At 37.8% G+C, this 12,735-nt stretch overlaps 1 protein-coding gene across 9 annotated transcripts in view; it reads left to right on the top strand.

The window, feature by feature from the left end:
* Positions 1-12,735, top strand: part of SPAST (spastin) — a 41,620-nt gene that overhangs the window by 6,662 nt on the left and 22,223 nt on the right. For 6 of the 9 annotated variants that reach the window (XM_036434820.2, XM_045580551.1, XM_036434815.2 and 3 more), the window contains 3 exons: positions 5,539-5,625; positions 7,870-7,953; positions 12,002-12,094. In XM_036434820.2, coding sequence (XP_036290713.1) covers positions 5,539-5,625; positions 7,870-7,953; positions 12,002-12,094 — 264 coding nt within the window. The remainder of the gene's footprint in view (positions 1-5,538; positions 5,626-7,869; positions 7,954-12,001; positions 12,095-12,735) is intronic. The other 3 variants (XM_036434816.2, XM_036434819.2, XM_036434818.2) reach the window with 3 other exon arrangements.

Below are 12,735 nucleotides of genomic sequence, written 5' to 3'. Positions count from 1 at the left end.
TCAGTCGACTTTCCTGTAGTTCTGGATAATGTCCATTTTATATTTTAGTTGTATTTTATTGAAATTGTTGTGTGCGGCTGCGGCTAGGTGTCTACCTGAGCAGCCATCTTGGATTCTCAAGGACAGAAATTGTTTAAATAAAATATTTTTCTAATTATTCCTAGTCAGTTTGTATTAAAATATCAGGTTTTTTACTTTTGGCAGCAAATGCCATCTTCCAGTTAATTCACCAAAGTGACTAACACAAAGGGAAAGAGGAGAGGCACCCGTTATATGTTCTCTAGGTCAGTGGTCGGCAAACACATTAGTCAGCAGAGCCAAATATCAACAGTACAACGATTGAAATGTCTTTTGAGAGCCGAAAACTGACTTCTGCACATGGGTCGTGAAGTTTCAATCGCACTGTAAGTGTGCACCCGCACGTGGTATTTTGTGTAAGAGCCACATTCAAGGGGCCAAAGAGCCGCAGTTTGCCGACCACTGAGCAAGGCCTTTTAGAAAACATGGAGTTGTTCCTTTAGCCTCATACTAGGTATACCAGTTAATAATGCGGATTTTTTTTAATAGATGGAGTTACACGTATGTTGATATATATATATATATGATTTGATATGTATGCTATTTTGTTGTATTGACAGCAAGCCTCAAAACTTCATATGTCAAATTTGCTGAAGGTGTAAACATCATAGCTATTTTTACATTTAAAAATATCAAATTTCGTGCCAAAAAATAAGCATTTGCAGGAAGTCTTAATTCATTATTTTGCTGCTGAAAGTTATCATATACTTTGGGAAGTTTTATGGTGAACATACTCTATCTCAAGATACTTATGAACGCTGACTTATACTCTTTAAAAGTGATTATTTCAATGTGAAAGACAAAAAACATCCAGGTCAACTGAAAAAGTTTGAAGACCAATAATTACAAGCATTATTAGATGAAGATGGATGTCAAACTCAAAAACAACTTGCAGAAAGATTAAACGTTGCTCAGCAAACAACTTCCTATTGTTTACAAGCAATGGGGAAGATTTTAAAGGAAGCAAAATGGGTGCCACATCAACTGAACAAAAGAGAAATAGAAAACTGAAAAGTAAGCAATAAAATATTGCTTCCACGGCACAAAAGGAAGTCTTTTTTTTAAATCAGATTGTGTCTGGAGATGAAAAGTGGACTTATTTTGAGAATCCCAAATGCACAAAATCCTGGGTTGGTCCAGGTCAAGCATCAACATTGACTGCAAGGCCAAATCGCTTCAGAAAGAAGACATTGCTCTGCTTTTGGTGGGATCAGGAAGGTGTGGTGTATTATGAGCTAAAACCAGATGAAACCATTAATACTGATTGCTACCGACAACAAATAATCCATTTGAACCATGCTTTGATCGTGAAGAATGTGCCAGAAGACACAGCAAAGTAACTTTGATTCATGATGACACACTATCACACACTTCAAAACCAGTTCAACACACGTTAAAAGATCTTGCCTTGCCCTAACCGGTTTGGCTCAGTGGATAGAGTGTCGGCCTGCAGACTCAATGGTCCCAGGTTCGATTCCGGTCAAGGGCATGCACATTGGTTGTGGGCACATACCAGTGGAGAGTGTGCAGGAAGCAGCTGATTGATGTTTCTCTCTCATCGATGTTTCTAACTCTATCCCTCTCCTTTCCTCCTTGTAAAAAAACAATAAAATATATTTTTTTAAAAGAAAAGAAATCTTGCCTGGAAAGTATTAACCCCCCAGTGTATTCACCAGACCTTGCTCTTTCAAATTACCACTTGTTCCGGTCAATGTCATATGTACTTTTTGAGCAGCACTTCAAAATGTATGAAGAAGTGGAAAATTGGGTCTCTGAATAGTTTGCCTCAAAAAAAGAAAAATTCTATTGGGATGGTATCCACAAATTACCTGAAAGATGGGGAAATGTGTAGCTAGCGATGGACATTACTTTGAATAAAGCACTTTATATAGATATAGATATAGATATACACACATACATGCATACATACACATACATACTGTACATACACACACACACACACACACATATATAGCAAAGGCGGAGATTTATTGAAGAACAAGTACAGACTCCCACATAGGGGGAAGAAGAGTCCCACAGAATGGACTCTCCAGTAGGGAGGGGGGAAGGGGGAAAGGCCCCTGAATAAAGCACTTTTGATGTTTCTCTTGAAATTATCATGTTTTCTTTGATTACGAAATCCGCCATTATTAATCAGAACACCTAGTACATGCAAATCTACAAGAGGTGTGATATTGTGTACATCAAGAGAATGGGCACTGTTCGAAAACGAATGCCCCAGAAATGTTACCATGGCAAAACTGGAAGAGTCTACAATGTCACCCAGCATGCAGTTGGCATTATTGTGAACAAGCAAGTTAAGGGCAAGATTCTTGCCATGAGACTTTTACATACTGAGTACATTAAACACTCTAAGAGTTGAGATAGCTTCCTGAAACATGTGAAGGAAAATGATCAGAAAAAGAAAGAAGCCAATGAGAAAGGTACCTGGGTTCAACTGAATCGTCAGCCTGCTCCACCCAGAGAAGCACACTTTGTGAGAACCAATGGAAAGGAGCCTGATCAGCTGGATCCCATTCCCTATAAATCCATGGCATGATAATGGAAAAAAATAAAAAAGACTTCTGTGCTGATTAAAAAATGTTTCTGAGGCAGCCGATCATTGATTCTCATCATTGATGTTTCTATCGCTCTCTCACCCTTCCTTTCTGAAATCAAAAAAAAATTTTTTAATGTTTCTCTAATTGAGTGGAAGTATGGCATCCCTTTCCCCAATGAATAACTAAAGAAAATTTGTGTCCTAAAATATATGTGTGTATATATACACACACTAGTATATGTCAGGTTTTATAAAAAATAAATTTCCAGCCCAGCAGGTGGCTCAGTTGGTTGAGCATTGAACCATACTCCAAAAAGGTTTTTGGTTTGATTCCCTCAGGCCCCATGTCTTGTTTGTGGGTCAGGCTACATAACCTTGGTTGTGGGTTCAAATCCCATATAGGAGGCAATTGATGTTCCTCTTTCACATTGATAACAACTAATGAGCATATCTTTTCTCGTGCTTTGCCATTTATGTCTCTCCTTTGGTAAACTGTATGTTTTGATCTTTTGACCAATATTTTTTAAAAATATGTCTTTATTGTTCAGAGAGGAAGGGAAAGGGAGAGAGAGATAGAAACATCAGTGATGAGAAAGAATCATTGCTTGGCTGCCTCCTGCACACCCCTCACTGGCGACCAAGCCCACAACCTGGGTACATGCCCTTGGCTTGAATAGAACCTGGGATCCCTCAGTTCACAGGCCGATGCTCTATCCATTGAGCCAAACCAGTTAGGGTTTGACCACTATTTTTTTAATGGGTTGTGTGTGTGTGTGTGTGTGTGTGTGTGTGTGTAAGAAAATATACTTTATTGATTTTTTACAGAGAGGAAGAGAGAGGGATAGAGAGTTAGAAACATCGATGAGAAAGAATCATTGAACCGCTGCCTCTTGTACACCCCCACTGGGGATGTTCCCACAACCAAAGTACATGCCCTTGACCGGAATCGAACCTGGGACCCTTCAGTCCACAGGCTGAGGCTCTATCCACTGAGCCAAACCGGTTTCGGCACTTGAAGGGAGATGGAGGGAGAGGGAAAGAGAGAGAAAAAGAGAAACATCAATGTGAGAATGAAACATCAGTTGGCTGTCTCCTGCACATCCCCTGCCATGCAATCCAGGCATGTGCACTGACTGGGAATCAAACTAGCAATCTTTTGGTTTTTGAGTGTCATCTGATGCAGGGAATGACACTCAGCAAACTTAGCCACAGGGCCGAACGTCATTTTTTGAGAAGGCTGTTCTTTCTCCTTTGAATTACATAGTTGTCTTTGTCAGAGCCAGCCAATAATATATGTGTAGGTCAGACATTCTCTTCTGTTCAATTAACCTATATATCTGTCCTTTCTCCTGTAGTCTTCTACTTTATTTATTATTATTATTTTAAATTTGATTTTCAGTCAATTTTTTAAAAATATATTTTATTGATTTTACACAGAGAGGAATTGAGAGGGATAGAGAATTAGAAACGTTGATGAGAGAGAAACATCAACCAGCTGCCTCTTGCACCCCCTCCCCCCCACACACTGGGGATGTGCCCGCAACCAAGGTACATGCCCTTGACCGGAACCGAACCTGGGACCTTTCAGTCCGCAGGCCAAGGCTCTATCCACTGAGCCAAACCGGTTTCGGCAGTCTTCTACTTTTAGGTAAGGAATATCTATATGTATTTTATATTGTGCCGACTTATGAGACTTAAATAATGCAGTAAATCAACTACCTGCTACCAAAGAATATTAGGTAATTGAATAATTTCTGAGCTGTGAATTAATTTGTCCTTTCATTTGCCTATGGTAATACACTAAAACAGAACATTTTATTATGTAACCAATGAGAACTATCATACACTGCTATTAAAAGTATAAATTGGGCTGAAACCGGTTTGGCTCAGTGGATAGAGCGTCGGCCTGCGGACTGAAAGGTCCCAGGTTCGATTCCAGTCAAGGGCATGTACATTGGTTGTGGGCACAACCCCAGTGGAGGTGTGCAAGAGGCGGCTGGTCGATGATTCTCTCTCATCAATGTTTCTAGCTCTCTATCCCTCTCCTTTCCTCTCTGTAAAAACTCAATAAATTTATAAAAAAAAAAGTATAAATTGGTACAAGCACTCAAAAGCAGTAGGTTTCTTGTGAATAGAGAATAAATGATGAGCTCTGGTCCATCAGTTCTACTTCTTAAGTATATACCCTGGAGAAACTGGCACATACGCATAAGGGGACAGGCACAAGAACATTTATTGCAGCCTTATTTGAGATGTTGAAACACTGGAAACAACCTACGTATCTTTTATTTAGGTTGTTGAATAAATTATAGGATGATATAGGATACTATACAGAAGTCAAAAAGAATAAATTAGGTCTCTATATAGCAAATTAGATCTCAAACAATGGAGCGCTGACTGGTGTGGCTCAGTCTGTTGAGTGACATCCCCTGCATCAGAAGGTTGCTTTGACCTCTGAACCAGGAGGTCATGGTTCGATTCCAGATCAGGGCACATGCCTGAGTTTGTGGCTTGATCTCCCCCAGTAGGGGATGTCCAGTGGGCAGCCGATTGATGATTCTCTCTCATAATTCATGTTTTTATCTCTATCTCTCTCCTTTCCTCTCTGAAATCAATTTAAAAAAATTATTTTTTAAAGATGAAAGTGGGGGAGATTAAACTCAGGTCATTTACATTGGCCTCCTTTTGTTATAAGACTTCCTTCATTGAAGTCTATGTCCATCTCTTGGAGATTCACATATATGTTAAGATGCTAAAGACACTAAGAAGTCATATAGTAATAGTTTTCAAATTTATTTTATCACAAGCCTCTTTTTCATCTATACCTGAAACAGCATGCTTTGGGAGATGTGTATTCTTTATACTTGTGATATATACAAATAATTATTTCTCTTTTAAAGCAGGACAAAAGGAGCAAGCTGTGGAATGGTATAAGAAAGGTATTGAAGAACTAGAAAAAGGAATAGCTGTCGTAGTTATAGGACAAGGTAAGGTTATATTTACATTTGTTTAGGAGCCATCCATATTATATTCACGATTGCCTTGATTTTAGATTCATTTGTCTTATAGAAGTATTTAAATGTCTTAGAAAATGTAATTGTTAATGTTTGTAGACTTACAGTTCATGTGTTTTTACCTATGCAGAAATAAAGTTATAACCAGAAATGCTCAAACTTGTTGATAAATTGCCTGTAGTAATCAGGCAAAAAACAATGTATAACTTGTGTCCTTGGACCACTGTTAGTGATGCTTTAGCCTTATGTTAGCCATATTATTTTTGTACCAATTTTCACTATAACTGTTTCACTTTTGCCACATTAAGAAAAGGGTTAACTATAATTATACCTGGATGCTGTGTGCATGTACACACGTGTTTCTTTTTTCTTTTTATTAAAATAAAGTTGACATAATATACTTAGCTGTCTTTAATCTTAACTTGTCTCCAGGTATGATATCTTTCTTCCCACCCAAAATATCAACCTATAGTCATATTTTTGAAACTTTTCCTCATTGTTGAGGCACGCGGAAGTGTTCAATCTACAGACTCCCCTTTGCACTTGTGATTATTGCTTGACTGCATGTTAGAATATGCACTATAAATGTTTTACTTTGATTCACACTTACCTTTTTAAAACCCAATTATTTCTTACCTTTACTTTCCTACCATCTAAAATAAAAAATTGGAGTCTAATATTATCTTTTAATTTATAGATAACATTTATTGCATATTTAATGTGTGCCTAAGCATCATTGAACATGCTTTATACGTAGGATCTCTTAATTTTCACCATAACCCTACACTCTGAGGCTGCTTGCTGTTACCATTATTTTTCAGATGAATAATTTTAAGTACAAAGAAGTAACTTGCTTAAGGCCTCAGAGCTATCAAGTGGTGGGATCAGGATTTGAATCTAGGCGATCTGACTTCAGAGCCTGAATTCTTAAATACTATACTGTGACTATTGTATAATACATGGGTACCTCTATTAAATAAGTAAAGTTCTTCTACTTATCATAACTAAAATAAAATCAGAAGCAAATCATGTAGGCTAAGAATCTTAGTCTTATGGATCAGTCCACCCAGTGGATGTTCATTGTGTCGCTGGCTAATACTTGTATCATCTAACTTCTAATAATTACAATGTATCCTATATTTGCAATGTTGTTTTTCTGTCCCTTTTTATTTTGATTACTTCTCTAGCTATTGTTCTTCTGTATAAAAGAGAGCAGAATACAACAAGTAAATACAGGTGGTTGGGCATTTGAGACTCTCATAAGTTTATGAGCGGGACAATGAATTATATACAGAATATATTTGCTGTTCTTCATCAGTTGCATAGAAGAGTTTGAAGAAAATGATTTGGTTATAAGAATGGTATTTCAGTCCTAGCTGGTTTGGCTCAGTGGATAGAGTATCAGCCTACAGACTGAAGGGTCCTGGATTAGATTCTGGTCCAGGGCATATACCTGGGTTGCAGGCTTAATCCCCAGTAGGGGGCATGCAGGAGGCAGCCAATCAATGAATCTCTCTCATCATTGATGTTTCTGTCTCCCTCTCCCCCTTCCTTCTTCTTTGAAATCAATAATGTGTGTGTGTGTGTGTGTATGTGTATGTGTGTGTTTATTGATTTTCAGAGAGAAAGAAAGGGAGAGAGATAGATAGAAATATCAATGAGAGAGAGATACAGAGGCAGTAAAGCACCAAACAGACTCAAATCACAGCAGGAAGACTGGGGAGTGTTGGGGAGGGGGGAAAGAGATCAACCAAAGGACTTGTATGCATGCATATAAGCACACCAATGGACACAAGACACAGGGTGGTGGTGTGAGGGCATGCGACAGGGGTTAGGGGTGGCTGGGGGAAGGTCAATGGGGCGGGGAAGGAGATATATGTACTACTATATATAATGCTTTAAAGTTTAAACAATAAAAAAATAAAATAAAAAACCGTCAATGAGAGAAAAACATCACCAATGTTTCTTTCTACTCCACACCCCCCAGGGGATTGAGCCCTAAACCCAGGCCTGTGCCCTGACTGGGAATGGAAACAGTGACCTCTTGGTTCATGGGTGGATGCTCAAACACTGAGCCACACTGGCCAGGCTTTTCTTAATTTTTTTATAAAGACTATGACTCCCCATGAGATTAGTTGGGCTAATATTTTATCTTAAAGCAATATGAGTAAGGAAACATAGGCATTTTATTGTTTGTTTGTTTTTTTTTTCTTTCAGGTGAACAGTATGAAAGAGCTAGACGCCTTCAAGCTAAAATGATGACTAATTTGGTTATGGCCAAGGACCGTTTACAACTTCTAGGTATCAATGAATTTTATAATTGGAATGAATTGTATATGAAATATGTATTCATTGAAACTTTTAATGTAGATGAAAATAGATCAGTGATCTTGATAATGTGATCTAGGCTTTTTTTTCTTATAGAAAAGTTCTAACATGCAAAATAGAAGAGTATAATGATAATTATCCATCACTTAGTTTTAATAAATATCAACTCATAGTCAGTCTTGATTTATCTATACCAAAGGCTTGTAAACTACAACCCATGAGCTAATCCCAGTTCACTGCCCATTTTTATGAATTAGTACACAGCTACTCTCATTTCTTTATATACTGTCTGGCTGCTACTGTGACTAAGTTACGGTAAATAGTTGATACAAAGATCATATGACTCTCAAAGACTTAAGATAAAGCTTTTAAAAGTACATATTTTTTTTATTGATTTTAGAGATTGAGAGAGAGAAATAGAAACATCAATGATGAGAGAGAATCATAGATCGGCTGCCTTCTATACATCCCACACAGTCTAGACATGTGCCCTGACTAGAAATCAACCAACTAAGCCACACCGGCCAGGGCAAATTTTTCTTTTAAGTAGATGATTGTATGTGGTTTGCAAGTGAAGGGATCAAGAAGCAAGATGACTGTTGTATTTTAAATTATTGATTGTACAATGTTTAGTCATTCTAAAAAGAAGCATTAAATTAAGTTTATATTCTTGAACAAAAATGAATACGAACAGATTCACATTAGCAGTGTACTGCTACTAGGTCTGTGTGTTTTTCCATGCCAGTTTGGCTCAGTGGATAGAGCATCAGCTGCAGACCAAGGGTCTCAGATTTGATTCTAGTCAAAGGTGCATAGCTTGGTTGCAGGCTCTTCCCTGGACTGGACCCTGGTTGGGGCTCAGGCAGGAGGCAACCAATTGATGTGTTTCTCTCACATCAATGTTTCTCTCTGTCTTTTCCTCTCTCTCTCCCTCTCCCTGAAAACTAATGAAAAAATATCCCCGGTGAGGAATAACAAATAATAAAATAAAAAATAAAACTAAACTCTACATATTAAAAAAAAAAAAAAGTTCTATGGTTTTTATTCCTAATTGTTATCAAAGCTAAGGATTTAATTTCTGATTACTTTTACTGTATAATGAATGTTTATGTGAACTTTCGTTACATTTCATTGAAGAGAGTGTTAATAAAGAAGACATTTACAAATCAATGTTTTTTTCTAATTTGTATCATTTTTTAAATTGACTTTTAGAGAGAGGAATGGAGAGGGATAGAGTGATAGAAACATTGATGAGAATGAAATATCATCAGTTGGCTGCCTCTTACACGCCCCCCTACTGGGGACTGAGCCCACCACCTGGGCATGTGCCCTGACCGGAAATCAAGCCTGTAACCTCTTGGTTCCTGGGTTGACCCTCAGCTGCTGAGCCATACTGGCCAGGCTCTAATTTATATCTTTGCCAACACAAAAGGTTCTTTCTCGGTATGGTGATTTGAACAGTATTATCATTGAGAAAAATCAGATGACCTACCTGTTAACTAACGAGAACAACAACAACAAAAAAACCCTCCAGCTCCGAGGTATATTGTATCAGTCGGTTCTAGGATACAAAAGCTGTGCAGTACTTTGTGTTTTGTGCAAAAGGGTGGCTGCTTTTTAACCTGTCCAGGAGGCACATGTGGTGTACCATAAACCAAGCATGAGGCATGCTTCTCTGACTGTAGAAATGGAGGTTTAAGAGAGTTAGTATATATGTGATATATTTTTGCATGTATTCCTTAATTAGTATTGAAGAAAATAATCAGTTATGATAACTTGAAATGTTTCAACCATATTAATGTAAAAATTGAGCCCCTATTGTGGTGAAGCATAGGGTAGGTACTTTATGTATATACTAGAGGCCCAGTGCTTGAAATTTGTGCACAGGGGGAGTTGGGGGGGGCGGGGGGGGGAGGGGGGAGGTCCCTTAGCCCAGATGGCAAGAGGGTGCAGGCCAGACCAAGGGACCCCATTTGTGCAGGATCGGGGCTGGAGAGGCATCGCGGAAGGGCTCCAGGGCGTGTCCAGCCCATCTCGCTCAGTCCTAATCAGCCAGAACACAGCAGCAAGTTAACCTATTGATTGGAGCATCTGCCCCCTGGTGGTCAGTGCATGTCATAGTGAGTGGTTCAGTGGCCTTAGCATATCATTAGCATATTACACTTTGATTGGTTGAGTGGCTGACCAGTTGACCGGACACTTAGCATATTAGGCTTTTATTACATAGGATTTTATTTAATCCTTGAGACTGTCAGAAAACTGAAGCTAAAGCAAGTTCATGCTAGTGAGTAGTGAGCAAGTTCATGCTGTGGAGCAGGGTGTTTGTCAGCTAGCAGTATTGATTGATTTGGATGGGGAAAAGGCGTGCAGCAATGATGTAGAGTGGCAAGGAATTTCAAACTGCTACCCTCTTGAGCTTCAGGTGCTAGGTAGGTCTAGAGCTCTAGATCATGAGAGAAAATTTGTTGTTATTTGAAGTAGGGATAGAATTAAATCCTTTTATATTTTTGGTTAATTTTTAAAATAGGTGATATAAGCACATGCCACAAAGTTTTACAAGTTTAAGTGTAAAAATCAATCATCCAGTACCATGCCCCAACCACTCCTTTCCCTTCCCCAGTGGCAGCTGCTGTCATCAGTTTCTCTGCATCCTTTTTATTGATTTTATAGAGAGGAAGGGAGAGGGATAGAGAGCTAGAAACATCGATGAGACAAAAACATCTATCAGCTGCCACCTGTACGCCCCCTACTGGGGATTGAGCCCGCAACCAAGGCACATGCCCTTGATCAGAATGGAACCTGGGACCTTCAGTCTGAGGGACTGAGCCAAATCGGTTAGGGATCTCTGTATCCTTTCTCCCCTTTGGCTTTGTTTTCTGTAGTTTCAATTCAACTGCAGTCCAAAAGTATTAAATGGAAAATTCCAGAAAGAAACAGTGTATAATTAAATTACATGCTGTTCTGAGTAGCACGATGAAATCTCAAGTCTTCTTACTCTGTCCCTTTGTAAATCATCCCTTTGTCCAGCATATCCGCTCTGCATTCGCTACTCGCCTGTTAGTCACTCAATAGCCGTCTCAGTGATCAAATCAGTTATTAGAGAAAGACCACATTCATGTAACTTATTACAGTATCTTATAATTGTTCTATTTTGTTAGTTATTGCTGCTAATCTGTTACTGTGCCTAATTTATAAATTAAACTTAATTATAGGTGTGTTTCTGTAGGAAAAACCATAGTATATGTAGGGTTCGGTACTATCCATGCTTTCAGGGATCCACTGGGGTCTTGGAATGTATTCCCTGCAGATAAAGGGGGACTACTGACACAAGTGTGCACAAAGAAATGGTAAGGAGGTGTACACATAGTTCTAAAGTGTGCTTTAGCCATTCTGTTTTATTGCCTTTATCTTTTGCTTGACATATATTAAGGCAGTTGAATATGGCATTTTTTAGACACTCCAGGTAGTTTCCCTCTGTGCAATTTTAAGTACCATTCTTTCCTGAAATGTCTTTTCTTTTTTATCTTTTAAAATCCTAGCCAATTCACAGCCCACTTTTTCTTTAAAGCCAGTTTAATGTTTTCTTTCTTTTATGCTACACAATCTTTTTTTAATTGTGTTGTAAGTTGCCAATTATATTTAATAAGTATATGGGTGCTATAAACCATATTTATTTATTTATCTCAATACTGCTCTTTCTACCCAATGACTTGGACATATTAGATTTTCAGAAAATATTTGCTGGTGATAATAGTGATGTGGAACTGCCTCAGGTTACCAAACCTGAATAAGGTGTATTTTTAACATAGCCATTCATTTGTTAATTCTTGCTGCTATTTTAACGTCTGAGTTTTTACTAATTATATTTTTAGGAAAATTTTATAAAAACGTAAAACCCTTCATCATGCAACAATCTTTTAACAACTTAACTCATTTTTCATTTTTACTCATATCATTATGTTTATTATGTATCTTGTATTTTTGTTTATTTTGTTCTTTCTTACCCCCCTTTGTTGCATAGAGAAGCTGCAACCAGTTTTGCAATTTTCCAAATTACAAGACGTCTATAATGATAGTACTAACTTGACATGCCGCAATGGACAGCTCCCATCAGGTGGGTTTAGGTTAACTAACATGTAAAATAATAAAGTTTGCATGCAAAGTAAAGTCCCACTTAACCTGATAATGTTGATTTGATTTTATAATGGTAGTTTTGATTGTTTTTTGTTTGCACAGGGCTATGTTGAAAATACAGTATTCCTATTAGTCTTAGTGTATAAACATATAACAAATAAAATATTACTATTCTTTTTATTATTTTTTTTTTTTTACTTTCAAATTAATTAGGAAATTCTAATTATTTAAGAGAAAACACATCTTATTTTCTCAAAAACAAGTTGGTAGGCATTTAGTTACCGCAATTAACTTCTCCTAATTTTCCTTTATTCTTTCTTGTTAAAAAAATATATTTTATTGATTTTTTACAAAGAGGAAGGAAGGGAGAGGGATAGAGAGTTAGAAACATCAATAAGAGAGAAACACCGATCAGCTGCCTCCCACCATCCCCTTCTGGGGATGTGCCTGTAACCAAGGTACATGCCCCTGACTGAAGTCAAACCTGGGACCCTTCAGTCTGCAGGCCGACGCTCTATCCACTGAGTCAAACCGGTTTTGGCAAGATATTACCATTCTTAACATGCTTTTTTGCAACTTCTAATTTTTGAAATTATAAAATGCAAAGATTCATTTTTCTAA

The sequence above is a fragment of the Pipistrellus kuhlii genome, unplaced genomic scaffold (assembly GCF_014108245.1).
Source record: "Pipistrellus kuhlii isolate mPipKuh1 unplaced genomic scaffold, mPipKuh1.p scaffold_m20_p_13, whole genome shotgun sequence".
NCBI lineage: Eukaryota > Metazoa > Chordata > Mammalia > Chiroptera > Vespertilionidae > Pipistrellus > Pipistrellus kuhlii.
Note: the sequence above shows the minus strand (reverse complement) of the source record. Positions and strands in the feature narration are given on the sequence as shown.